The sequence below is a fragment of the Canis lupus genome, chromosome 13, assembly GCF_011100685.1.
Source record: "Canis lupus familiaris isolate Mischka breed German Shepherd chromosome 13, alternate assembly UU_Cfam_GSD_1.0, whole genome shotgun sequence".
NCBI lineage: Eukaryota > Metazoa > Chordata > Mammalia > Carnivora > Canidae > Canis > Canis lupus.
Genome location: NC_049234.1, coordinates 43,613,829 through 43,640,374, shown reverse-complemented (window position 1 = coordinate 43,640,374; position 26,546 = coordinate 43,613,829). Strand labels below are relative to the sequence as shown.

At 39.3% G+C, this 26,546-nt stretch overlaps 1 protein-coding gene across 10 annotated transcripts in view; it reads left to right on the top strand.

Moving 5' to 3' along the window:
• GABRA4 (gamma-aminobutyric acid type A receptor subunit alpha4) overlaps nucleotides 1-26,546 on the top strand; it is a 218,452-nt gene that overhangs the window by 17,164 nt on the left and 174,742 nt on the right. For all 10 annotated transcript variants that reach the window (XR_005368998.1, XR_005368996.1, XR_005368997.1 and 7 more), the window contains 3 exons: nucleotides 2,505-2,648; nucleotides 3,745-3,897; nucleotides 10,443-10,702. Coding sequence is in view for 5 of the 10 variants with exons in the window: in XM_038556006.1 (XP_038411934.1) it covers nucleotides 2,505-2,648; nucleotides 3,745-3,897; nucleotides 10,443-10,702 (557 nt within the window). In the remaining 5 variants the exon portion in view is untranslated. The remainder of the gene's footprint in view (nucleotides 1-2,504; nucleotides 2,649-3,744; nucleotides 3,898-10,442; nucleotides 10,703-26,546) is intronic.

Below are 26,546 nucleotides of genomic sequence, written 5' to 3'. Positions count from 1 at the left end.
TATGTACATGATTTCCCATTATCCATTTAAATCATTGTTGATGACAACAACTCTCCAAGATTTTACTTTTAGGAGACTATCCCAACCCCTTTTCCAAAAACCAAAAAAATCCATATGTACAGCTAGCCCAGGTAGACTGACTTGTTGATAATAGGTTGGTGGTCAGTGGTGAATTTAGGGACCTTTAAAGCCCATGTGTTGGTGGTGTGACAAAGAAAGTGCAAAGGATTTTTAGTGGGGAAGGGAGTAATTGAGCAGTGTCTGTTACAAGCAGACTCCTCTATGGCAGATTTGAAGAAAGGTGAGGGAAGTTTCAGGGTTTCTTGCAATGACCAGGGTTAGAGTAATATCAGCAGCACTATTAGTATCAAAGTGGCTGAAGCACGATGGAAGCATAGCAGGAGACATAGTCTGATATATAGACAGCCGGATAATATACTGCCTTATAGACCACATTAAGGAGTTTGGATTCTCGTGTAAACGCTACAGAAAGCCCTTGGGGCGTTTTGCTAGGAGATTTGGCATTCTTTGACTGACATTTTACAATTTCATTTCAGCTTTTCTATGGAGAATGGATTGTAGGGAGGTTAGAGTAGAAGCAGAGAAGAGTTGGAGGCTATTGCTTTAGTACATCAAAGATGGTGGTGGCTTAGACAAGGACGCTACTAGAGGAGAAGCTGGGAGGTGGGTAAATTGGGCATATTTTGAGGAGGTGAAGGCAAGCAGGTGAAATGAATGGGTAGAAAAGAGTATGAAACTCTTTCCCCCTAAGCTTTCTCTGAGATGGCAGAAAAATGAGATTGCCTCTTCTAATGTCTGCCTCAAATCATTTGATTCAATCAGAATCTACCAAAAATAGGTGCTGGCTTTTATTGCTTCAGATCCTTAGTGCACTGATTGTGAAACTCTTGGCTGCTATTAACGTTGCTCACTGCTTAACTTAATGAGAATTGGCCATTGCCCTTCTTTTACAACCCCTAGGAATCACAGTATTCAGTGAACTAAGTTAATGCTAGAGAGAGTCATTTGCTTTCTGACCAGTGACTTAATGAGAGAAGATTAAAAAAAAACAAACAAAAAACAAACAGGAAGGATGATCTCACTGGGGGCAGGATTAAAATCTGTCTTTACTATAATAATAATCATATAATAATTTAAATTTCGCCCCAAGGTATTTCTTATCTATGGGAAGTTCTTTCCCACTCAGCCCCCTCTGGTTCTCATACACAGCACTCTTCGGAGTGACGTGAACACAGTGGATACTCAATCAAGGTACTAAATAAAGAAATCACTCTTTGGAAGTTGATTTTTGGGATTAGGAATTAAAAAGAGAGCTACCTTTTGAGCGCCCTCACCCATGTTGCCTGTGCCCCCACTTCCTGCCTGAAATACTGAGTCATTAAGAGAAAGGTTATTCCACCCAGGTAGGCTAGCCAAGAGGAGGATGCCTGATTTAGACTCTCAGGGGCAGGCACAGAGTGTTCAGGGTCTTTTGAATGTATGATGAAGCATGAATATACCCAGGAGAGAAATGTTGCCACGTAGCTGTTCACCGCTAACTGACCACACAGGCCTCAGAGTTTGTTTTGTGAAGTCGCTTGTAAACATAGTGTCTCCCCAGGTATCAACTCCTTGGTAGAATTAAACGGTCTCACTGAGGACCTACTGTGCTCTAGCCATTTTAGGAAGGTCTGGGCAGGGAACCGATTCTTTTGAACATACTTGTGTGTGAGCCAAGCTGTCTGTGGTAGGTGGACTGGTAAGCGAGCAGCTGGCTTCCATTCGCATTGAACACCGAATAATAGAAAATGGGCTTAAATTGCCACTGGGATGCATTCGTTGAAGGCGAAAGGGAAAATGTCCTGACTGTGAGAGTTGAAAGGTAGTGGGACTGGTTGTGTGATTATATTCCCTGGAGAGCTTTACAGACAGCAGAGCCAGTCATCCCTGCAGAATGGTTCCCGACCGGCCTGTGTACTGCCCAGAGGCAGTCTGCAATGGGCGACCCCTGGAGAGCTGGCCCCACAGTCCGATTTGTCTCTGGTTTTGTTGCTGTATTATTATTCTAGGCAGCCTCTGGTACGTTTCTAATTGGGGGAACTGCCTTAGGATGGAGGAAGTCAGTACTGGTCAAACCCTGGAAGGGAGTTAGAATGGAAGGAAGTGCCTTCTTGGTGGAGGGGCGTTATTTCTGCTCCTCAACTGCTTGTCCTATTAATATGGACACACATCCAAACGCATGCATCCAAATGCATGTATGACATTTAAGTTGCCTTAATTTTAGTCACTCCTTCTCTGATTCTTTGACATGAAAACAAGAAATCAAGGCTGTTCATGTAATCTCTACAGTTTTCCAAATCTTAAACATGTTTGAATAAATCCTAATGATGAGTGTTTACTTTTATTCCATGTTTCTTGAACAAGTGTAATATTCTTAAGTGTTGACCATCAGTACTGGTGAAAAAGGACCACTGACTCTAATCCCATTCTGGGCTCTCATTCAGATGCGTATCCGAAGAGTGAGATGATTTATACCTGGACCAAAGGCCCTGAGAAATCAGTGGAAGTTCCAAAGGAGTCGTCCAGCTTGGTCCAATATGACTTGGTTGGGCAAACTGTATCAAGTGAAACTATCAAGTCCATTACGGGTGAGATGCTTAATGATTAAAGTCACTATGCTACTTGGCTTTCGTTGTCTAGCCTGCAAATGGGATTGAAAACACGTTTTGGGATTTGAATCTTCTGAATCTTGGGCTCCACAGTCTGAGAATAAGGCCACTGCTTTCCTAAGTAACTTTCCTAATATGTCGCTTTCAGATGTCACGTTAAAAGTATTTATCAACAGCGACCAGAAATCTTTTATTTTTTAAGATTTCATTTGTTCATTCATGAGAGACACACAAGAGAGAGAGGCAGAGACACAGGCAGAGGGAGAAGCAGGCTCCGTGCGGGGAGCTCAATGTGGGACTTGATCCCAGACCCCGGGATCACCCCCCGAGCTGAAGGCAGATGCTCAACCGCTGAGCCACCCAGGCAGCCCCCAGCTACCAGAAATCTCATGTTTTTGTTTTTGTTTTTGTTTTTGTTTTTCAGAAATCTCATGGTTTGTTTCCCTTACTAGCTTTCTAGATTTTTGTTTAAATGCCCATAAAATATACTTGAACTCAGGGATGTTACAAATGGCTCTGTGCTATACACGTCTCTTTGTATTTTTTTCACATGTATAACATTTAGAAAGACAGCTCTTTCCTAAAACCAAGGCAGTGAGACAGCCTCTCCCACAGCATATATGTATATATAACGTGTATTTCAATTCTTTCCAAATTAAACCTTAGATTTTCAAATGTGTGTATGTATTTCCATTTTTTTCTAGTGATTTTTCCATAAAAGTTAGGTCTAAATTTTGCTCTTAAAAATGCTGAAATTGAAGGCTAATTGCTTTCTCCGTACCAGACCTTTAAAATAGAAAGCACTGCAAGAATTTTTTTTGCAAGATTTTTTTTAAAAGGTGTAGCTTAATTTTTTAAATTGCTTAACCACTGTATAGAACAAACGTATTTTTCTGTGTAATGATGTTCAATATCCTTTCCTCCCTAGTTAGGAACTATATATTTCTCAGTTTGCTTGCTGTGTACAGCACATCATTATTTGTCTAAAATACTGTTGAGTCTGAAATATGATTATGAATTCATTGACTAATTGGTGCATAACCAATAATACACTTTCCTCATGTTTTATTTGCAGGTGAATATATTGTTATGACAGTTTATTTCCACCTGAGACGGAAGATGGGTTACTTTATGATTCAGACCTACATTCCATGTATTATGACAGTGATTCTTTCTCAAGTTTCATTCTGGATAAACAAGGAATCAGTTCCAGCTAGGACTGTATTTGGTAAGTGCAATTCATTTCTTGGGCATTTTTGTTCACATTATATTTTGATCACGATTCATGGGAGTAGCTCTTTGACATCATTTTTTTTCCTAAGAAAATATTAAACAGTGATCTATCAAGCTGTATTGAGAAAAGAATCACATAGCTTGCTTGCTTGCTGACTTTCTTTCTTTCTAAACTTTCATTTTTACCCAGCGAATACAAATAAGGCTTGAGGGGATGTAGGTAGGCGATCCCATCCTTTGGGGCCCCATTGTATTTCCCTTTGAGACCGGGCAGATGCAGACCAAGTGGGAATTTGGATATGATTTCACTTTTCGTGATATTCTTGTGCTCTTACCTTAATGCTGTGTAATTGAATTAAAATCATATCTAGGTGTTAAAATGAAATGCACTGGGAACTTAAAATAAGACAAATAAAAGTCATGGCTGAATGAGTATGAAAGCCTTAGAATAATTTGCCTTTTAATGAAGAGGAACAAAATGCAAGTGGTTTAAATGCATTGAGTTGAACGGTATTATATGCTTAGTTTATTAACTCATTGTTATGTGCTATTTACATCTTTTTTTCCTGAACATAGTACATTTTCCTCTTTTTGTTTTTATAGTGGCTTCCTGTATATCATATTTTAAACAGTATGAGGTCCAGAACACATCAGTTTTGAATTTTGATAGCTGTTGATAAGTTTTCTATATATCAGCCATGCTTTTAAGTAATATAATTAGTTATAATGATATTTATTTAATTTAACATATTCCTCTATTCTTTTTCTATTGATTGTGAGTGACAAAAGCATTCAGTAGTAGGGTAAGAAGGAAAATGTGCCTCCTGTCCAGTTGCTCTGGACTGGAGGTACAACCCTCACAAGAGATGTCACGCTCCCTCTGCTTTTTCTAGTTGGTAGGATCAAAGCCATGTATAATATCCCTTATCACCCAATAGCTGAAGGAGTGCTGGTGAGAAGAGACTGGGGGAAGTGGGAGCTTCTCATCTCACTTCCCCATCCTTATAGAGAACTGATCAGATGAAGTCTTAGTGTCCTCAATGCACTTAAACATGAGGAAATTTTCCGTAGACACCTACACTCCCTCTGAATCTTAGGTTTACTCGAGAACCCTACTGGGGAAACTGTTACAGGAGGGTCCATGCTGGGGGCAAGGTATGACTCCAGGAGGTCAGTGAGCGGATATGGCAGGTATCATGGCACTACCTGCTTCATAGAGCTGTGAGGGTTCAATTAAAGAATAACTAAAAAAATAAAAAATAAAAAATAAAGAATAACTGCCCATTGCAAGTGTTGAATAAACTTTAACCTATTAAAAATGGGCGTAAAAATGAAAGAGAAGATAACAAATCTAAGCTTTGGACTGTAATAGATTGGGGTTTGAAACCAGAATCTGGCACTTGTTTTCTCCGTCCACATGTATCTCCATCCTAGTACATCTCTTCTTCATAGACTAGTGAGGATTTAGATTGATGTGCCGTGCTCATGGGAGGGTGCGTGGTGCACTTAGTACATGTTCGTGACTCTCTCATACTTCTCTAACATAGAGGAGATTTATTTTGTTGTGATTTATTTTATTTTTTTTTAAGATTTTATTTATTTGTACGTGAGAGACACACAGAGAAAGGCAGAGACACAGGCAGAGGGAGAAGCAGGCTCCACACAGGGAGCCCAATTTGGGACTCAATCCCAGGACCCGGGATCACGTCCTGAGCCGAAGGCAGATGCTCAACCACTGAGACACCCAGAGTCCTGATTTCCTTGATTTTTAATTGCTTTTCAGGAAAACATATTGTTTTATTGTATAATACCAGGCAAGTCCTTTATGCTCCTTATCTCACTTAGTGTGCATAGTAAACTTGGGTCTTTACGTATCATATTAGGAGTCAGCCTGTCTGGGCAGGAAGTGCCTGTGGAGGCTGAGCACATACCAAACTCCCACAGTTCTCCCTGGCACAAATCATATCAATATTGCAGGAATGACTATCATTGAAAATAAACATAAAATCACCAGTACATGTATTATCACCTTTTTGAGGGAATATCTAGAGGAGAAAATACTGACTCATCATGTGTGCATCTGATGAAGAGGTAATGGTGTCCTAACACAGATTCTGCGGCCAGGCAGCCTCGGTTCTAACCACAAGGTCTACCACTGATTTGCTGTAAACCATCAATGTGTTACTTCTGCTCATTTCCTCATGTGTTACGACAGGGTGAATGGTTACACCTACTTTCCAGGGTTGCTATGAAGATTAAATGAATTAATTTGGATGAAGCACTTGGAACAATGCCTGTCATACAATAAATTTGATTTATCTGTTTATTGCCCTGTCCACGCTGCCATCTACCCCATTTGAGCATCACTACTTGATACTATAATGTGAATGTCCTCTGAATTTTCTAGTTACTGTGATTGTTTGATAAACTTTGAAAGCTTTTTTGGTTGAATACAAACTGGTAGCCGCTGTGCTGTCTCACTTGTCCCCTAACGATAGAAATCTCCAGTGGTGTGGAGCAGGATGACATTGGTTACAGATGTGTCCACCCAACATTTCCAACAGATAAGACACCGTAAGGAAATTGAGTGGCAGGTAGTAAGGATACTGGTAATACTACTAATGCTGATGGTAAGATTTGCCATCTTATATAATCTTCACCATAACTCAGCAAGGTAAGTGTTGTTGGTTTTTCATAGATAAGGAAAAAAACTCAAAGAAATCAAGAAACTTGTATAAAGTCACGTACTAAAAGTGATGGACCCAGGACAGCTTCTAACTTCGAGAACCCTGCATTTCTACTCTGCCATTCTGTCTTCACAGGAAGTATGAGGATGTAGGCGTTTGTCAAATATTCCAGACAGAGCTTCTGAGTGAGGTTGTATGGATGTGTGCTGAAGATAATTTGTGGGTAGCTTTTTCCATTTGAACTGTGACATTTGCCTGTCTTGCGCTCATGTGCCAAGATGTTGGTTTTGATTGACCAGGGAAATTATGCACAATAATTAAGTCTTCAAAGACCTAAGATGTGTTAGAATGGTAATTACTAAACTGTTCATTGAGGCACTGAGATGGCATTTTCCTAAGGAAGTTAAATTTTTAAGTATTTGGGGAGCATTAGCAATCTATTTCGTATGAGATTTAAGTAAAACATTAATTCTGGGCTAGTATTTCTTTTCCCTGATTTTCATTTCCTCTTCACTCAGGGAGGGAAGATGCTGGGTCAGGGTTGTCACTAGAGGTCATGGAAAAACAAACTCTCTTCCTTCCCCCCAAATTAATTAGTGTAAATATGAGAAGCAGAGTATGCTAACTTCTTTCCCAGGGCCTTCTATCTGCAGAGTTGTATGCCGTTAAGTCTTCTAATTATTCCAGTATAGTAAAATGTTAAACCGGAGTAAATGCCAGCTGGCATATCTAAATCATTACTAGTTCGTTTTCGTGGAGTGGCCAGCCAAAAATTTACTCTTGTGCACAGTCTTAGCCTACTCTTACACGTCCTCTCCCAACTCCTGGGCCAGCCAATATGGTACATATTCAGTATTATAAAAGCAGGTATTGGCATCAATACTCGAATGTGTAAAGAAAAAAATTCTATGGTTGTTGAAATGTTTTCAGGGTAGATGCCAGCTAAGCCATTTAGAGCAGATGCACTGTCTTCCTAGATGCAGAGGAAAGCATGTCTTCTTATCTGAAGGGTTGGCTTCTGTTTGCTACTCTTTTGGTGTTTATTTAACCAAATTCTCTGTCTAAAAACAGCTGTACTAAGCACATTCCTGTCATGCTAGTGTTTTCTTTAAGTTTGACCACAAGGCAGAGAAAACTTTTTGTCTAGAAGGATGGCAACTTCAAACACTTGGCCAATTGTTTATACAGGTTACTTTCCTAACTTTGCCAACAGTCATAAAATGTGAACCATAATATTTGAAGGAGTGTTCTACAAACTTTAAATTCAAATGGACTCAAACCAGTGAAAGAGAAATGGAAAGTGGCCACATATTTTTTTGCAAGATTTTTTTGTATTTACGTCCATGGCATCATTTAACATCTTCATGAACTTGGTGATCTACGCTCCCTAGTGATCAGAAAGTCATTTTGAGATTCAAGGCTCAATTGCCTAATATCCTATTTACTTAGCATTAATAAGGGAATCTCTTCACGTGACAACAGGTGAAGACGAAGACCACTACTTCAGGTCTGCAGGAGAAATTGTTCCGGTACCAAAAAAAAAAAAAAAAAAAAAAAAAAAAAATTCAAAACAACATGGGAAATCCTAAATCACTAATATTTGAGTTTGAATTTTCCTTTTTGGTTACCACATTATGCTCTGTAGAATTTTCTGAGTTCAAAGTAGTAAGTATTCTTATTTAGGCTGCACTGTTCATATTTTATATCCAAGTACTTTCAGCATAATTTCTGTGATAGTAGAGGAAATATACATACAGAAGTTGTAGAGCATTTTTGAATTCTTTTTTTTCATTTTTGAATTCTTAATAAGCTGTTAAACTTAAATTTTTATAAATAAGAGGAAAAACTTTGATTTATCTTCAAACTTTGTAGCTAAAATTTTCCAAGTTAATTTACATCTCACAGGCAGCATGGGAATGCTGCCATTTTTCTGAGATCAAATGGAGGCCTAAAAGTTCTAGAGTCTCTCTTTTTTTTCTTAAAGATTTTATTTATTTGACAGAGAGAGGGAGAGAGAGCACAGAGAGAGAGAGAGAGAGAGGAAGAGGGAGAAGCAGACTCCCTGAGTAGCAGAGAGCCCAACACGGGATTCAACCCCAGGACCCAGAAATCATGACCTGGGCTGAAGGCAGATGCTTGACTGACTGAGCCCCCCACGTGCCCCTAAGGTCTCCTTCTGAAATGAAATCCAACACATCATAGTACTCCATTTTCATAGCGATTTTGATATCTCCACATCTGACCCAGCAGACTTTTAAAAATCTATTTCAGATGAATACAATTCTAAAAACAAAAAAACAACAAAAAAACACACCCAATATTTTTTTTTAAAGGGAATATAACCAAATCTGCAAGTTTCTTTCTCTGTAGAGTTTATGGACTATTTTTTAAAAGATCTATAGTTTATACAATGCACAGTTGCTGTGATTTTTTATGTTCTAAACATTAACAGTTCGGAAGGGACTGGAGAAAAATGGATTGGCGAGGAGCCGAAAAAAATGAGTTTTTATTTATTATGCATTTATCAAGTATTCAGCATTTTATGAGGTATGGTAAATCCTGAAATCCTACAGTAAATGAAACTGTAGAGACAGGCCCCATGCATGGAACAATTAGGGAACAAGGCAGAAAGTAATTAAATGCTGAGCTGAGGAGACAATATAATTTCTTCCTTATTTCAAATATTATCATTCTTTCAGTGTTGCATGGGGCTCCCTATCTCTTCAGTTTGACATGTATTATTTGGCTTTTGGTAAAGGATTAACACGATTGGAATATGTAGTTTAGGTGACTGTTTCATCATCATCATCATCACCATCATCATCCTCCCCAATTCAGGAGCTATTCTGGGCATTATATACAATGAGTTTAAGTAGATAGAGTAAGTTCTCAGAGAAATCCCCAAGCTTAGCTAGATAACATAGATGAAATATACAGATAGACAAAAATGCAGAGAGAGACAACTATTAGCATCCTTCAATAACATATTCTCTATAGCCCCAGTAGCAAGTGGAATTTTTCCACTGAGATGGAGACTAACCTTTTATTCAGGCTTAGGAGAAGACTTCCCTGAAGATTATATGCCTCAGAAGCCTACTGATGGAAGAGGTACCGCCATTCTTTGTTGCAAAGATTTTCCTGCCTACCACAAACTGATGCATAGATGTCCAATATTTTAAAAATCAAATTATACTCGAAATCTATTTTTCCAGAAAATATAAGTTATTGCTTCTTGTGACTTAAGCTTTCACAACTAGATTATTATTATTTTATTATTATCTTAAGTCAGTAGGTAATATTCAGTGAAAGGTTATAAGTATCTATGATTCATGATTGTTCTGGTCGTGATTCTCCATTGCAACGGGCCATGGCTATCTCAGAAATTCTGATGCTCCAAATTACAATGCTATCAACTTCTCACTTCCGGTTGAGAATGAGTGCTTTGATGAGCCACACTTCCTGCTGGGTGTGCGTGTTGACTTTCTCAGGTATGTTGGCTCAGCTACTGATACCAATCCAATATATGGTAGGTGCCATAGATACTTGTAATCTTTACAGCAAATGTGATAGGTAAGTATCAAATGAAGCCCAATGAGTTTTCCTCACTTAATCCAAGTCCCTCTGAGCCCAATGAGTAGAAGAGCCAGGATTTTAATTATATCCATCTCTTACTCAAAAACTTGTGCTAATAATTTCACTGAACCACTAGGGTTTGAATCTTCCATCAAAGATGGTTTGGTTTAAATATTACAAACTTTGTTCTCCTCCCCCCACCAAATCCTTAGGTTTGTTGGTTTGTTTGCATGGAACTAATGGTAAAGTATTTTGTCTCTTTGCTCTTTTGCTTCTGAAGGAATAACCACAGTCCTCACCATGACCACACTGAGCATCAGTGCACGGCATTCGTTGCCCAAAGTATCCTATGCGACGGCCATGGATTGGTTCATAGCTGTCTGCTTTGCTTTCGTGTTTTCTGCCCTTATTGAGTTTGCTGCTGTGAATTATTTTACCAATATTCAAATGGAAAAAGCCAAAAGGAAGTCATCAAAAGCCCTCCAGGAAATACCAGCTGCTCCAGTGCAGAGAGAAAAGCATCCCGAAGCACCTCTGCAGGTATTTGACTTAATCTCCTTCAGTTTAAGATTTCAGCTCTTTGGTCAGATTTGCATGGCCAGGGGAAAAACTGAAAATTAGAAAATCACAGTAACAATTTCTAAGTCATTAAAATCCAGAAAGAGAGAAAACGGTAATTGTAGATTAAAAGTTTAAATGGTGATTAATGGCTTAAAAATTTAAAAGGTCTGGATGAGCTAGATTTATGTGGAGCTAATTGTTTGAAACTTCCTGCCAGAATTAAAAATTTTGACAGGGGCAAAATCTGATGTATACTATTGAGAGGAACCTGTGGATATCTTTGAGTGGGTTGTGAAGGCATTTTCATAGGGTTAGCTGAACAAAGTAAAGCAGTGATTCTTAACTTGACCCCACAATGGAACTATCCCATGGGGCTGGGTTGGGACCTGTGCCCTTGTATTAAACAAGAAAATAAAACCGATAAACAAGAAGACCCATAGTTGTAGCTGATGTACAGCAAAGATTGAAAATTCTTGTTCTAAAGGGACAGACCTAAAAGAATCTAAGAGCTACTGTAATTCATACTGGGCGCATTAGTGATTCTGTGATTTTAAAAAAAGTTTTTAAGTAACTTTTTCCTTATCGACTCTGGTTGTACAAAAACAGCAAGATCATCATGAAAACGGGTAAGCAAATAGGCAGCTCCCCTTCATCTTTTCCCAAATCCCCCTCCTCCTTCTCCTCCTCCTCTACTATCTCTCTCTCTCTTTTTTTTTTTTTTAAGATTTTATTTATTTATGCATGAAAGACAGAGAGAGAAAGGCAGAGACGTAGGCAGAGGGAGAAGCAGGCTCCGGGCAGGGAGCCTGATGAGGGACTTGATCCTGACACCGCAGATCACACCCTGAGCCAGGGACAGGTGCTCAACCGCTGAGCCACCCAGGCATCCCTATCTCTTTCTTTCTTACTCTTACTCTACTCAGCTTCCTTGTTGAATCAGCAGACAAGGGTCTGTGGTCACTTATCCATGTCCTTATTGTAGTTGTGACAAGTGGTGGTCCAAAACTCTTTTGCCCAAATCAAAGAATATATAAATTATCAATTTTGTTGTCTGTAGATAATAACCCATTCCCTTATTTATTAAATCATTCATTAATTCCTTTATCTTTTAACTTGTTCAAAAGAATAGACATCCAACTCCAACCATGGCACAGACTCTGTTTATGGTCTGTGTACGTGTACATACCCCACTCCTCCCCCCAACAAATATCCTGCTCTATGGAGATTACGCTTAAGTATTTAGGACGAGAAAAGGGAGACAGATGATTTACGGAGCATAAATATTATACGTGTGGCATGTTAGATGGTGACCGTGCTGTGGTAGTGCTGAGGGACGGACGTACTGCTGGGATTCCATTCAGAATACAGGTGGTCCCATATAATACCTTTTCCCTTGAATTCTATTTGGTCTGATTTTTATACTTTTTATAGTCTTAATATTAACTTTTGTAATATTTTTTATGACTAATTCCTTAATCTCTATTTTCTCACAACTTTGAAAGCTATGTATCACATTTTTATCACTAGTGATTAGCATTTAAGTTTTAAAACAACATATTTCTACTAATGATCTTCTAATAATATTGAAAGTATAAAACATGCGTACGACCTCTCCCACATAGCTGTTAACTTCTCCCAACCCCAGGATTGCTCGAGTCCAGAGATTCGGGATTTGGAGACATATTTTATATACATATTTTTTTTTCGGTTTATAATGAGTTGCTATAATTCTCTTTTCATTTTTGCAAAGTAAACTTGCACCGGTGCTGTAATGGAATATTATAAATACTTAAAAGTGCCACTTAATGAGAATAAAAATATTTTGCAGCATTTTCCAAGGTGGGAAGAGGACCAGTAATCTTTATTCGCTCCTTTAAACATAGCTCTTGCGTGGAGCAGCTGCCATTGCCAGTAAATGCTCAGTTGAACACATGCAACGGGCTGAGTCCACTCTGATTCAGTAACTCCTCTTGGCAGGATGGGTGACCTGAGTGCAAATGACATAAGCAATGTCGAGAAGATTAAATCTGTTTGTGAAGGCTTAGATCTATAGTATTTAAGGGTTGGGAAGGAAATCTAGTCAAAATGTACATCCTAGGCTTCATGTCCTCTACAGTGTTTGACGATGTCTGTGTAATAATTCCGATCTCCGCATCGGCTTACTTGAAGGGTATCTGTGTCCTAAAGACAGTGATGAATAGGTTTGCCCACCCGTCCTCCTAAGTCCACGTTCCTGCCAGAGCACAGCTGGCTTTGGAATGCCAGTTGTCATTGAATGGTTTCAGTATTAAGTTCAACTTTCAAGGTTGAGAACACATTAAAGTGGGGGGGGGGGGGAAGCGAGGGGAGGAACAGAGCAAGAAAGAGAGAGGGAGAGAGAGAGAGAGAAACAGGGAGGAGGACATTTAGAAGGAGGAAGAATGTGCTAATAGCAACATTTTAAAACATACTGTTGGAAGGAAATATCCTAAGAATATATAAGGTTTGGGGTTTCGGTAGAGATTCTAATCAGACAGATGAAATTTGCTTATTCAAATATGTACTCCAACTTGTATGGCCGTTTACTTATTTGAATGATGCTGCCTGTGTTTAAAATGTGCTTAAACTCCTTATTTGGAATTGCCCTGAGAGGCTACATGACATTTGGTAACTCAGCAGTCCCCTGGGTAGGGTCACCAGTGGTTGGATTCATTGTCACCGTATGTGACCTATAGACTATTAATGGCCTGGCGGGGGTTTAGGGTGACCACTTCTATTCTCTGGGAGTTGGAAAGCGGGTGGTTTATGGAATATTCATGAAGTAGGGAGAAAGGGCCAATTGGCAGAATGCAAGGGCAGCTGTGGGCAGCTCGAATATGTCTTTGGGCCTCTCAGGAGGCAAAACAGCTGCTCTGCTTCTCTGCTGTGGTCACCTTGACTCTTCCCTTGATCCTGTCCTTCCAGTACTTGAACTGAGCTTTGCTGCCGTATCTGACTACTTCGGAGCCGGTCTGTCCTCTCGTTGATGCAAAGGATTTGGATTAATAGGATGGTTTAGAAAATAAATACATATACAGGGCAGCCCTGGTTGCCTAGTGGTCTAGCGCCGCCTTCAGCCCAGGGCATGATCCTGGGGTGCTGGGATCAAGTCCCACGTCGGGCTCCCTGCATGGAGCCTGCTTCTCCCTCTGCCTGTGTCTCTGCCCCTCTCTCTCTCTTTGTGTATCTCTCATGAATAAATAAATAAAATCTTTAAAGAAAAAAAATACATATACAAAGGGGAAAATTTGCAGCAGCCCCGGTGGCTCAGCGGTTTAGTGCTGCCTTCAGTCCAGGGCCTGATCCTGGAGATCCTGGATCGAGTCCCATGTCAAGCTCCCTGCATGGAGCCTGCTTCTCCCTCTGCCTGTGTCTCTGCCTCCCTCTCTCTGTGTCTCTCATGAATAAATAAATAAAATATTTTTTTTTAAAAAAAGGAAAATTTCTTAAAATTACATGTAACAAAATCACTTGAAAATATATCCTATAGTCCTTGTTCGGTTAGCAAGTATGCATTTATGAGTGTATGTTATGTTTTGTGAAAAAAATCCACTGGTATGATGACTAAAATTGCTTGAGCTCCCAAGTTGTGTCAGGTACTATGTGATGTGCTTTACATACGTTACTTAATTTCAAGGTCATGATAACTATTTTACAAGTGAAGAAACTGAGGCTTGTAGTTGTTAAGTGATGTACTCAAGAAATGGTAAACCTAATATTTAAATTAATCCAGCTGTATCTGAATGCAGAACTTGTTCTCTTTTATTACAACTCTGTTTTATAGTCTTTATGATATACCTACAAAGAACAGACATTAGAATGTATATATTATGTACATACATAAAATGAACAGCCCCACAATCTTGTTCATATTTCCACAAATAAGTAACAATAGTGAAATGCTATTGTTTGAAGGCTCTTAATGCGTCAGTAACAAGAACTTTTACAGGCAATCAGGCCTTACTGACCGACTAGAAATGTTGAGTGATGGCATGGGTGATGAGATGGTGGTGGCATCATTCACTAGAACAGAGAAGAGCAGTGAACCACCTTTAATGAAGAAGCTAATTTGTTCAAGTTTAAATAGTGGCAGTTTCCATAGCAGGAGATTTTTTTTTCCCTTCCCACGATAGTGATGATTTTCTTTTTTCAAACTGCAGGTGCATCCTTCTCCATGGCATACCTTTCCTTTCCCATCTACCCAATTTCTTGGTCTGTTTCCTTTTCACTGTAGCTATTCTTCACGGACTTTTCAAAGTGTTTGTAGATTCTTACAAGGATATTTGTAAAATTTTTAAAAAAGATTTTATTTATTTATTCATGAGAAACACAGAGAGAGAGGAGGCAGACACACAGGCAGAGGGAGAAGCAGGCTCCCTGTAGGGAGCCTGATGCGGGACTCGATCCCGGATCCCAGGATCACGACCTGAGCCAAAGGCAGATGCTCAACCACTGAGCCACCTGGGCAGCCCATGTTTGTAAAATTAAAGAGCTATTTGTTTTACTTAGAGTCTTTTTTTAAAAAAAAAGATGATACAGAAAATATATAAATAACTCAAAGTGCCTCTTGGATTCAATAATTTAAGTGCACTCATGAGAATCTCCTTTTTTTTACCCTCTATTCTTCAAAGTCAACCTCAAGCCTTGTTTCTCATACATGCCTCATTCTGACCGAGGTCAAGAATCTCAAGGACATGGTCTCAAGGATCCGTATCTACAAAGTGGGGGTGATAATGGAGCTTACTGGTGAGGCTTATCATGAGGGTTAAATAACATCAGGCATGTTAATAAGTACATAGTACAAGCATAATGCCCAGCAAAAAAATTGTGTGGTTATCATTATCCTTTATTATTGAAGCACGTCTTCAACATTCAAAGTGATGTATCACAAAATGTGTCATTTATAATATCCTGAAGTATTATGCATAAGCAAACTGTTTCACGTATGACTGCTGTATTTGCCTAGCTTAGGTGGCGAGCTCCTTGGTAAAATTGATTGTGGCTTCATTCTGTTTCCTCACACAGCACATTGCCTGTTTCATATTGTGCTTTATTGATGGATGATAATGAGTCCACTCTGGGATTGGACAATGGGAAATGTGGTGGCTCTGAAATTCTGTATTTATCAACCACGTTTAAACACATTTGTATCTCACATAAAATTTTTTCTCGCCAGAGTAAATGTGAACATCAAACAGGTGTTAAGTAGGGAGCTGGAGTGTCGAGAAGGGCAGATATGGAATCCTAGTGTCCTTAGGCACACTTGTCCGCAGTTGAACTTAGCTAGTGAGGAGCAATAGAGAGCTGAGGAGCTGAGCTTTAAAAAAATAAAACAAAAAGCTCAGTAAATCTGGAAGTGCAACTGTGCATTGAGAGGAGAGCATCATCTGTTGTCCTTCTGTCCTGTAAGTCAGAGCGCTCACACAGACGTCGATGACTATCAGCAACATCAGTGTTCAATACAGTGACTTCGGCGGTTGGTAGTACACAAGGCTCCTTCCCTTGCAACAGGGCACACAAACTGGGTCAGTTTCAGATTTTCATTTTAATCATTCTCAGAACTCTTCATAAAAATGCTGTTCTTTAAATAGTTTAAGCCAACATGCAAAAAAACTTTCATTTTTTTTCCCATTTGTCCATGTTTCTTTCATTTCCTTAGTTTAAAAATCTTTTTGGCAGTTTGAAAAAGGACATGAAGCCGTGCTGTCAGTTCACTTGACATTTATGTGTGTTTGTGACAGTAGTTTAATGACATTCTTTAAATCTGATGTAAATTGTACCTCCCCAAGCCCATACCTTGCTCGGTACAGAACGTTCTGTAGTTGGTGATGCTCGTTAGGCAATGAGTAATTGCTTAATCGCACAATTACTGAATGGTACGATTTATGTTAAGAATAACAGAATTATGTTTCACTCTCAGCCATATTTTTGATCTTTTAGTTTTGTTAACATGTCTTGGGCAGATTCATGAGAAATTGTCACGTTGCTAATCCTTGAGAGCAAATCTAGTCATTTAATCAGCGTTTACCAAGCAACCACCACGTACCAGTCACCCTGCAGGGTGATGAGGCCTCAAAGACCAGACTTAGGAGCGCTGTCTAGTGAGGGAGAGAGGCTCTTAGTCCTGTGAGCTATAGCATCTTTAGCATATAGAAGTGTGCTTTGAGTCCTGGTTTTGGATTCATACAAGCCTACTTTTTAGTATTGGGGATTTACTCTCAGATCGTCACTGCTACTCAGACCTGCCTGCTGAAATACCAATCTCTGTGTTCAACTACATATTGGGAACCTATTGTGTTTCTGAATATATTTATGAAGTACCCATTAAGTGTCAGCATGCCAGGAAGGCTGTGCTCACTCCCTTCCTAGATACGAGGAGAGTAGGGAAGACCGGCATTCAACGATTAATTTCAAATAATTAAATAATGATTAATGTGCCAAATGCTGTGAAGGAGAAGCAGAGAGGGTAATGATAAGTTATATGACAGCATTAAGCTGAGACTTCACATTAAAGTGACAAGTTAAGAGCCATCACTCAAAATGACAAGAGGAGGAGAAGCAATCAGTTTAAATGGCTTATCGAAACCATAAGCGTTGTGCATTTTGGGGTGATTATTGGTAATATCACATTGGAAGAAAAACGCCAACATTAGCATCATAATAAAAAATGTAGTCTATTTCTTCCTCCAGAATGAGAAATGCCATCATTTTGATGCTGCGTTGGGAAGGGTGGATATATTAGCTGGTGTTCAAGGCAAGAGTAAGGCGTCTTATAAACCTAGGGTAATACGGTGTAGGGCGTGTGTGGAGGGAGGACATAGATACAGATTAACAGTAACTCCGCTCTTCTATTTTTACGTATTATGTGTTTATAAATATCATGGAAAAGGAAGAAGCTGTGAAACGTATTTATGTAGTACATGGAATTTGGGGAGGTAGCATGTCATTACCGTCATCGTCATTTTTATTGTCTACTCTGTACCATGTAGACGTGTGTGTGTATCCATGTACCATATGTGTGTGTAATACATGGTGCTATGTAAATATATATAATAGATACTGCTCGTTGCTTTACATGTGATACCTCTAACTTCCACAGTGAACCCCAGGATGAGCTGTTGTGTTGTTACGCACGTAATTTTATGGTTGAGGAAAGAAAATAAGCCTTGGTGAAGTGTTTTGGAGACTGTCAGATGCATGGTGCTGCCTCTCACTAGAGAAAACGAGGCATGGAGGGTTTGTGTCTCTGCTCTCAGTTCTTCGGTGCAGCTTTAATCACGCACCCCAATATTTGCCTTTGCGTGTCTCTGTTAGATGATGAAGTTAGGCAAGATTATATCTAAATTTCCTTCTCAATGAAAAATCTGCATTACTACAAACTCATTTACTCTCTGTAACTAATGCCAGCTTGCTTTATACTCTCTAACATGTGCTCACTTTAGTAAAGCTGATGAGAAGGAGGATGGTTCTTTTTGGGTTCACTGAGTCAGACCAAAATAAATATTCAGGTTATTTTATATTCATCTACATAGCAAAGATCATACTGTTCCAATGGCAGTAAAAACATCAACTGATATTATGTTACCAAGTGCCAGAGAGTATTTTAAGCATTTTTACGCATATTAACTCATATAATTGTCACCGCAGTCCTGTCCTATGTTCATCCTAGCTGACAGATGAGGAAATGGAAGCACAGAGAGGCCTAACTGATTGGTCCAAAATCATCCAGCTGCTAAGTGATCAAGTCAAGATGTAAACCCAGGTAATCTGGCTCCAAAGTTTGGGTTTATAACCACTAGGAATTGATGCCACACAGTAATTCCGTGCAACCACCACTACTGACCCTCTGCTATGCCTTTACCACCACATACTCATCCCCCACTCCAAGTCCAGGTTTTCTGAAGGCTGTACCAGTGGTCACACTGTTGAAAGTGTAAGCCATACTTAGAAACTCTATCCCATTTATAAACAGGCCCTGTCCATTAGCTGGTAGTTTAGTTTACATAGAAGCCAAAGTCACAGAAAATCACACTCTCCAAATCTCCAGCTTTGCACAAAACACACAGAAATTTTGTCAAGGCTAAAAATTATCAATTGATGTAGCACAGGCATTTCAACAAACTATAGAGCAGTCCACAGTTTTCCCAATGTTTGACATTTTAAACATTTAAAAAAACATTCAGTGGCACCTGGGTGGCTCAGCAGTTTGGTACCTGACTTTGGCCCAGAGCATGATCCTGGAGTCCTAGGATCGAGTCCCACATTGGGCTCCCTGCATGGAACCTGCTTCTCCCTCTTCCTATGTCTCTGCCTTTCTCTGTGTCTCTCATGAATAAATAAATAAAATCTTAAAAAAAATAAAAAAAAATTCAAAATTATTACAGTTATTTTTTGACCTGAAATAACCTGTCTTACATGTGTTGATCTGCTCAGTTAACAGTGTTTACTTAGAACATACGCTCAGAAGAATTGTTTCAAAGGTGGTAGGGAAAATTTTAAAGAAGTTCAAGAGACAGTTTTGCCCTAAATGAGTTTGCACTATGTCAGGCGGCAGAGTGTGGGGATGTAAATTGTAAATCGTCAGGAGGAGCAAATATTCTGTAGGGACCAAGGAATGTGAAGACACAGCCTGACCTTTGCGGGGGTGGGGGGGGGGTGGGGGGTGCGGCGGGAGAGCTCAGCCTGGGAGTGAGCTGCATTTTCCCTGATGGGCAGCAGATTCAGGAGAAGAGCAAGGAGACGAGCTAGCTCATGACTGTAAATACCATTAGTTGGGTTTGTGATATTTATGGATTGGCCTAAGAATCATTCTCGCATTGCTATATGATTAATAAACTATACACTATTACTGGAATTTTTATTACTCCTCCATTTACTCCATTATTTCTCCAGCACATCTGGCACAGATTTGCTCAGAACCTAGCACGTGCTCAAGAAATAATTACTGATTGATTTCATTCCCCATACAACTGGCTCCGTTGCCAGGGCTAGCAGTATATGAAGGAACCACAGAGTTCCATCAGTGACATTTTATAAAGTTTTTTTTTAAAAAAATGGTATTTCAAATTTTTATTAATTTGGTGATCTTTCTTCATCTATGTTAGGCATGTTGGTGAACCAGCCCTTCTTTAAGAGTGAAAAAAAAAATCAGCTTCAAAAATTACAGCTGCTTGAAACAAATTCCTTCAATGTTTAGCTACATTTTCCAGCAAATTCTCTTCCCTAAGCTACTATGTAAGATTATTCATTCCTTCTGGTTTATTTGGCTAAGCTGCCAATTTCCCTTTTGCTATTTTGAGGGACTAATTTCTCACAACATAATATACATAGCTAAATCTAAATCTCTAGCTTTTCACTCAGCCTCAGATGTTTTAGAAGTTTCAAAAATTATCAGTTTGCGTATTACTTATTTCATTTCACTTAAATGAATTAGAGGATATAATGCATAAAAAATATCTCTGGTAGAAGATTATTATGTGTTTTGGAGGAGAGGGCACTTTCCACTCAGGTTGTATGGCATGATTGGCGTTCTATGTTCTAATGTTTCAGGTTTCATAAGAACCTTAGCCTGTCTAGCTTTGTTGCCTGAATAACATATCTTATTCTTTCACAAATCTTCTCTTATAGTGATCCTGCGTTTTAATATTCCTCTTACCTAATTTTTCTGCAAGGTTCTATTCTTTCTCTCAGTTTCTGTCTCTTGTACTTTGACTTCAATTTTTAGAACTCCAACATAGTCATAGAGATGACGAGCATGGGGACTTGTTAATTCTCATCTCATGATTCCTAATCATGTAGTCCAGTGAACTTGGCTTCTCTCTCTCTCTCTTTTTTGGGGAAATTTGGCTAAAACAAAAAATTTAAAGCATTAGTTTTACTTGCTTTTTGTTTGACTAACTGAAAACACTTGTGGGCTCCACAGTCCATAAAAGGCTGTCTTTAGGGGATTCAAAGAGAGGAATGGGGATGTGAGGATGAAGGTGTGGTTTAGTTTTTCTGTGAGCACTGTCTATTTTTACCTTCCCAAAACGTTTGTCTAAATCAAATAAGTTTAATGAGGACCTCAAGGGGTCCCTCGAAAGTGACAGATTGTCCCATTAAAATAAAAGGAAAAGATATGAAGGAAGAAGGATCCCCATCACTTAGTACACCTGTACTTTCTCTTCAGACACATCTTTAGCATGTGAGGATTGACATTTTCAAAGAGAATTTGGCAAAAAAAAAAAAATGGTATGGACTCTGTATCCAGAGAGCAGAAAGTCAACTCTTCACATACAAAATAGGCATGCTATTATGTCTAGCTTAACCAGCCTTGAACACTTGTGAACATCCTGGAAAGATTTTACAAAACAGTCTTCAAGAGTACAAACTTTAGGACCATTATTGAGCACAGAGCCTGGCACACAATAAATGCCCATCAATATTTGTTGGCTGAGGCAGTGGATCAAAGAATAAATGAATACAATGTGCTCTCTGTACGGTATTAATAATAGTGACAGGAAAGAGAAGTCCTAGATGACAACAAAAATAGAAAAAACTCCCGTATGCCCATTCCAGTATTGCTTGTTTACTCTCTGAGGCCCACACTGAATTTGAGGAGTACTGAAGTAAACCCTTCTTTTCTTGACCTGAAACCGCCTGGTGTCTTTGGAAGTATCTCATATGAAGCAACTGTTATTCCTGCCCTTTCAGTGGCTGTGCCTTTGGCTCTTAGTTTTGTTTGGTTACTCTGGCTCTTGATGTAGGCAGGCTTCTAGATGGAAGTGGCAGCCATGCTCAACTGTGCTGTTCAGGCTACACCCAGAATGCAAGCAATTGTTTGATCGTATGTGAAGAAAGGATATAATCAATACTCTTCTGACAGCTGGTTTGAATGGAGAAGCACTAAGAAGGACATCTTGCTTGGGAGGTGAGAAAAGGAGTCCTCGTGGAGCTTGAAGGATGTTTCCACAGAAGGCAAGCAAGAGCTGCACAACCATGTAGTAATTTGATAGTTCTACTCTTAGAGCAGATCCATCACTAAAAAATGCGGATGCCAGTGATGAATGAAGAGCACGGACTGAGCCCTTGACCTTCACTGGCCTTACCTTCCACGGCCAAATGAATCTGGGATTTGTTTTGACAAAAGCCAGTTTTTATTAGGCCGAACCATATGAGAATACCATTTTTACTGGTTAAAAACGGTTTAAAAAAGTCAAAAACGGTCTTTTGAAGTGAAGATGAGGCCTAGATCTGACTTACAGTTTCCTTTATCAACTCTTTCTTTTTTTGACAGCAAAACAGGTAATTAGAAATAAATTGTCCTAGTGATTATAGTGGTTAGGACTTTTAAAAAAATTATTAGTTTGTTTTCCAGGCAAAGATTTAGTTTGGAGCTGAGAATGTCAAAACCGTGGACCTGCACTCAGTGTGCCTGGGGCTGCTGGGGACATAGCCTCTGTGGGCACCCTGGTACTCTCAGTAGGATTGTTTTGGTGGTTCATTTATTTTATTTTGACTCGAAGCAGTTGAGGCTTGTACAGTCGTAGAGCTTCAACAGACACTCTCCCCTGCGCTCAGCTCACTATCGCTGCTTCTGCAAGCGAGAAACCCACTTTGCTAAGGGCTTAGCTGATCCTGAAAAATGTTAACATGCTTTCTGCTTAATGTTTGCCGACGGGCTGCTCTAAAAATGGCACCGAGGAGGTTACCTATTATCCACAGAACAAGAATACATTTTGGGACTGAAATAGATTATGGTCAATGGGGACTTGATCTGCTGACAGAAAGTTATATTAGTATCCTTGAGCGATTCATAAAAATAGAATCAGATTTTATGTGGTGAATCCTGTTTGTTTTTGGTTAATTAAAAAAATGAATCTCTCCTTTGGTACTTCTAATACTTAAGTTCTATTTCTCTCAGACTTACTTTCTCACAGTGTTTATGAAATGCACTCATCTTTCAAAATTATGGAAATTATCCATTTTTGCACATTTATAATGGGTAATGTCCTTTGTACCACAGCCAGGTTTATTTTATCAAATTCACTACTAAAAATACTTTAAAGAAGTGTTTCGAAGTGTCACTGAGATAGAATATGGAAAGACTTAAAATCCTATTTTGAATGAAACATATATTTTTTTCCTCTGTGGTCTTCAAATTCCTAGCAAATTGGAAACTTTTATTTTTTTTCCAGTTAATGTATAATGGGCAGGTTGACTGTCCTTGTTCACCTGTTGGCCTTGTGGTCTACCCAATTTAGCATTTGTTTGGGACAAAAATGTCCTGGCTTGACCAATAGGCTAGAGAGTTACCCTAACAATGGAGCAAGTATAAAAAGCAGTTTTCCAGCAATGAAAATTTGCTAAAGGATTTAAGTTAATTATTTCTTTTTTTTTTAAAAAGATTTTATTTATTTATTCATGATAGACATAGAGAGAAAGAGAGGTAGAGACACAGGCAGAGGGAGAAGCAGGCTTCATGCAGGGAGCCCGACGTGGGACTCGATCCAGGGGCTCCAGGATCACACCCTGGGCCAAAGGCAGGCACTAAACCACTGAGCCAGCCAAGGATCCCTAATTTAATTATTTCAAATTATAATCTATCTATCTATCTATCTATCTATCTATCTATCTATCTATCTATCTAATCTATCATCTATCTATCATCTATCTGTCATCTATCTATCACTTTAATAGACATTCTGTAGTGGGTTGAAGATTAAAATTACAATCAATAGGGGATTTCAGAATCTCACAAGACAATTTAAGGTGATTGTTGGCTACAATAACTTCCTGGTTACTCTCCAGTCATTTTGCAGCCAGGGAGTGCAGCTAGCTACTCACAGTATTAGAAATCATAGCATTATGAAGTTTCTAAGTTCCAAGGCACATAAAATTGAAGTAAAAAGGATTGCGAGTCCTCATTGTAGGGCAGTGTTCGTACAAGGCCCAGGCCAATGGTTCTTTAATGTAAGACAGATCAATACTGTTGTGTTCTTCGCAGGAATTTTGTTATTAGATGGTCTTCCTCATGGTGGGAAAGCAAAACAAAACCAAGCTACAGAGACATGTGAAATTTGGAGGTAAAACAATGTGAGGTGAAATCAGAAGTATGAAAATAAGAACAGAGATACTGAATAGGATGTCCTTTCTTCCATGCCACTTGCTGGCATTGCCTTGTGTGTTTCCGAAGCACCTCAATTTTGGTTTTGTTGTTGCTGTTTTTTTGTCTTGTCAAGCCCTAATTGAGGATGTGCTAATATTTCATCTTATGTGTTGGTCTGAATGAGAGTATATGCCAGATGGATATTGGAAAGAAAGAACTCTGGTGTTATTTGGGATTATGGTACTTTGCTTGGTAAACCTGAGTAGCACTGTGTAGTATAGCCTGATTCACCATAGAGCTGACCATTTCAGAAATAGCTATATTAAATGTGTGCATTGTATATGTTTATTCTAGACCAGCCTCCGAGCACAATAGAGTGAGCACAACCATACACGCTCAGCAATGTAAGCCATGAGACAGAATTTGTTGCTTTTTCAGTAGCTCACCAAAATGTTCTTCCCCCGTTTGAATGTGCTCCACAATCTGATTATTATGTTTACTCCATGGTGTTCTTTCTTCATATCATTAGTATCTTATTTTCTGGCCGAGGTTCTCTTTATTTATGATAATAGTTTGATAGATTTCCAGAGGACAAACAACTGTGATTATTTTAATGGTTAACACACAAATGGGATGTTCAATGGAGGGCTTATGGCTATTTCGGATCAGCTGGGTGATCTCATGCGGTGTAGGCCTAGCTAGGTTCACTATTAGAACAATTTCAAAGAGTGCGGAGAAGATGAAGACATTAGCCAAAAGCCTCCTGACAAATTCATGGTAGGTGATAGATTAAGATGACAAGAACATAGCTCCACATGGACTATGATACCCTTTTTGACAGCCATTCATTTGGTGCCACAGTTTCCGCATATGCATGCTCCAGGTTGAGCAAGTATAACCTATAATTTATGTAGGAAATGCCCATTTATCTGAGTACAAAAATAATTATATAAAAAAATTAAAGTACAAAAAGCTAAATTAGATAAAAGCACTTTTGGGTAATACTCTATCGTGCTAACTTATGTACGAATATGCTGCAATATAATTTTAGTGTAGAGTTAGTTTTTAGGATAACCAAATGCTTTGAAAATTGACAACGCATGAGTAAAAAGGGATTCTGCTAAGCACACACAAAAATTAATCAGAAACTCATTCCAAAGTTTAATTTCAATGTTCAGTTTTTTCACAATTCATCAAGCTGACATTAAAAGTTGCTCCACTCCTCTTTTAAAACTGATCATTTTAACTCTTCCCTCCCCAATTACCCCACCAACCAGATAGAGCTTTTGAAGCCTGGATCTCAGGCTGTTTGAGGCATTTTGGGTATTGCAAAAAAATATATTATGACAAAACATTTTTCGAGGTGGTTGCGATAAGATGTCTTCCCCCACTGGTCATCTGACCTGCGTTTCTTCCCATGTGACGTGGAGTCTTGGTGCCTCCACTCTGGAATCTGGTTGGGGCAGTGGGGCTGCGAGCCCAGTAGAAGTGGTGCCATGTGACATTGAGGCTGGCTCCCCTGAGACCCTTACTGGGACCCAGCCAACATGCTATAAGGACCCTGGGCCACAGGGAGAGACCACAGGGAGGGAATTTTGGCTGAAAGCCCTATTATCAACTCCCAGAAATGTGAATGAGGTTGTCTTCAAGGTGCCTCCGTCCCAGCAACTCGGCCTGAAACCACCCGAGAGACCCTGAGTGAGAGCTGCCTAGCTGAGTCCAGTCAACTTCCAAGGCCCTGAAAGGGGCTGTCTGGGGCAATTTGTTATGCACCAAATAACTGGAAAGCCTATGCTTTTTAAAAAGTCAGACATACTCGAGTTCAAATACTGACTCTACCTCTTGCTAGCGGGATGATGTCAGGCAAGACCTTTGACTTCTCTATTTCCATTTGTTTATCGTATGGATATTTAATGTGGAATATTGTAGGTCCCCAGTAAGTGTGTTTTCCTACTTTCCTTCCCGTCCTGCCTTCCCTCCCTCCTTTCCTTTTTTCTTTCCTTCCATCCATCTTTTCCCTCTTTGCTTGCTATAACTTTTCCTTCGCATGTAAATTCAACTGAGTGCAGCTGCTTTTGCGGCAGACCATTTCAAACTGGAATATGTTAGTGCCAGGTGTGGATTTAATTGAACCTTTACTTAGAATGCAAGCAGACAGAATTCAGGATGCATTTTTTTTCCCAGTGAAAACTGCTGAATCACTGGTTCCAAAATCGGCATAAAATATGCTCAGACCTTCCACAGACAGCATGTGTGATGCTATCAAGTGTCTTGGGGGAATGGGGGTAAACACATTTTTAAAAAAAGGAATGTTTCCATCAGTGCACAGTGAACGTTATCTGAATTCTGTTCAGGCGAAGAATATCTTAAAAAGCTAGATAAAGGAAATGAAGGCGTGAGCAACATGTTATTTGTAGGAATGACATACATTATCTCCTTGGCAACTGCAGGGTGGCATGCAATTTGGTGATCTATGTTGTGTCATCTCGGATGCCTGGAAGTCACTGTTTCCTATGGAAACAAAGGAAAGAACAACATGAGAAAAAAAGTTCTGATTTTAGTATGCTGGAAAATTATTTTAAAATCAAGGGACCAGCAGGTTTCCATGGCATAACAGAAACCCAAAGTCGCATTACATTTTCACTTATTAATTCCACAGTGCCTTAAAATATGGACTAGATCCAAATTTTCTTTGGCCCTGCTGAGCTTTTTATTCAT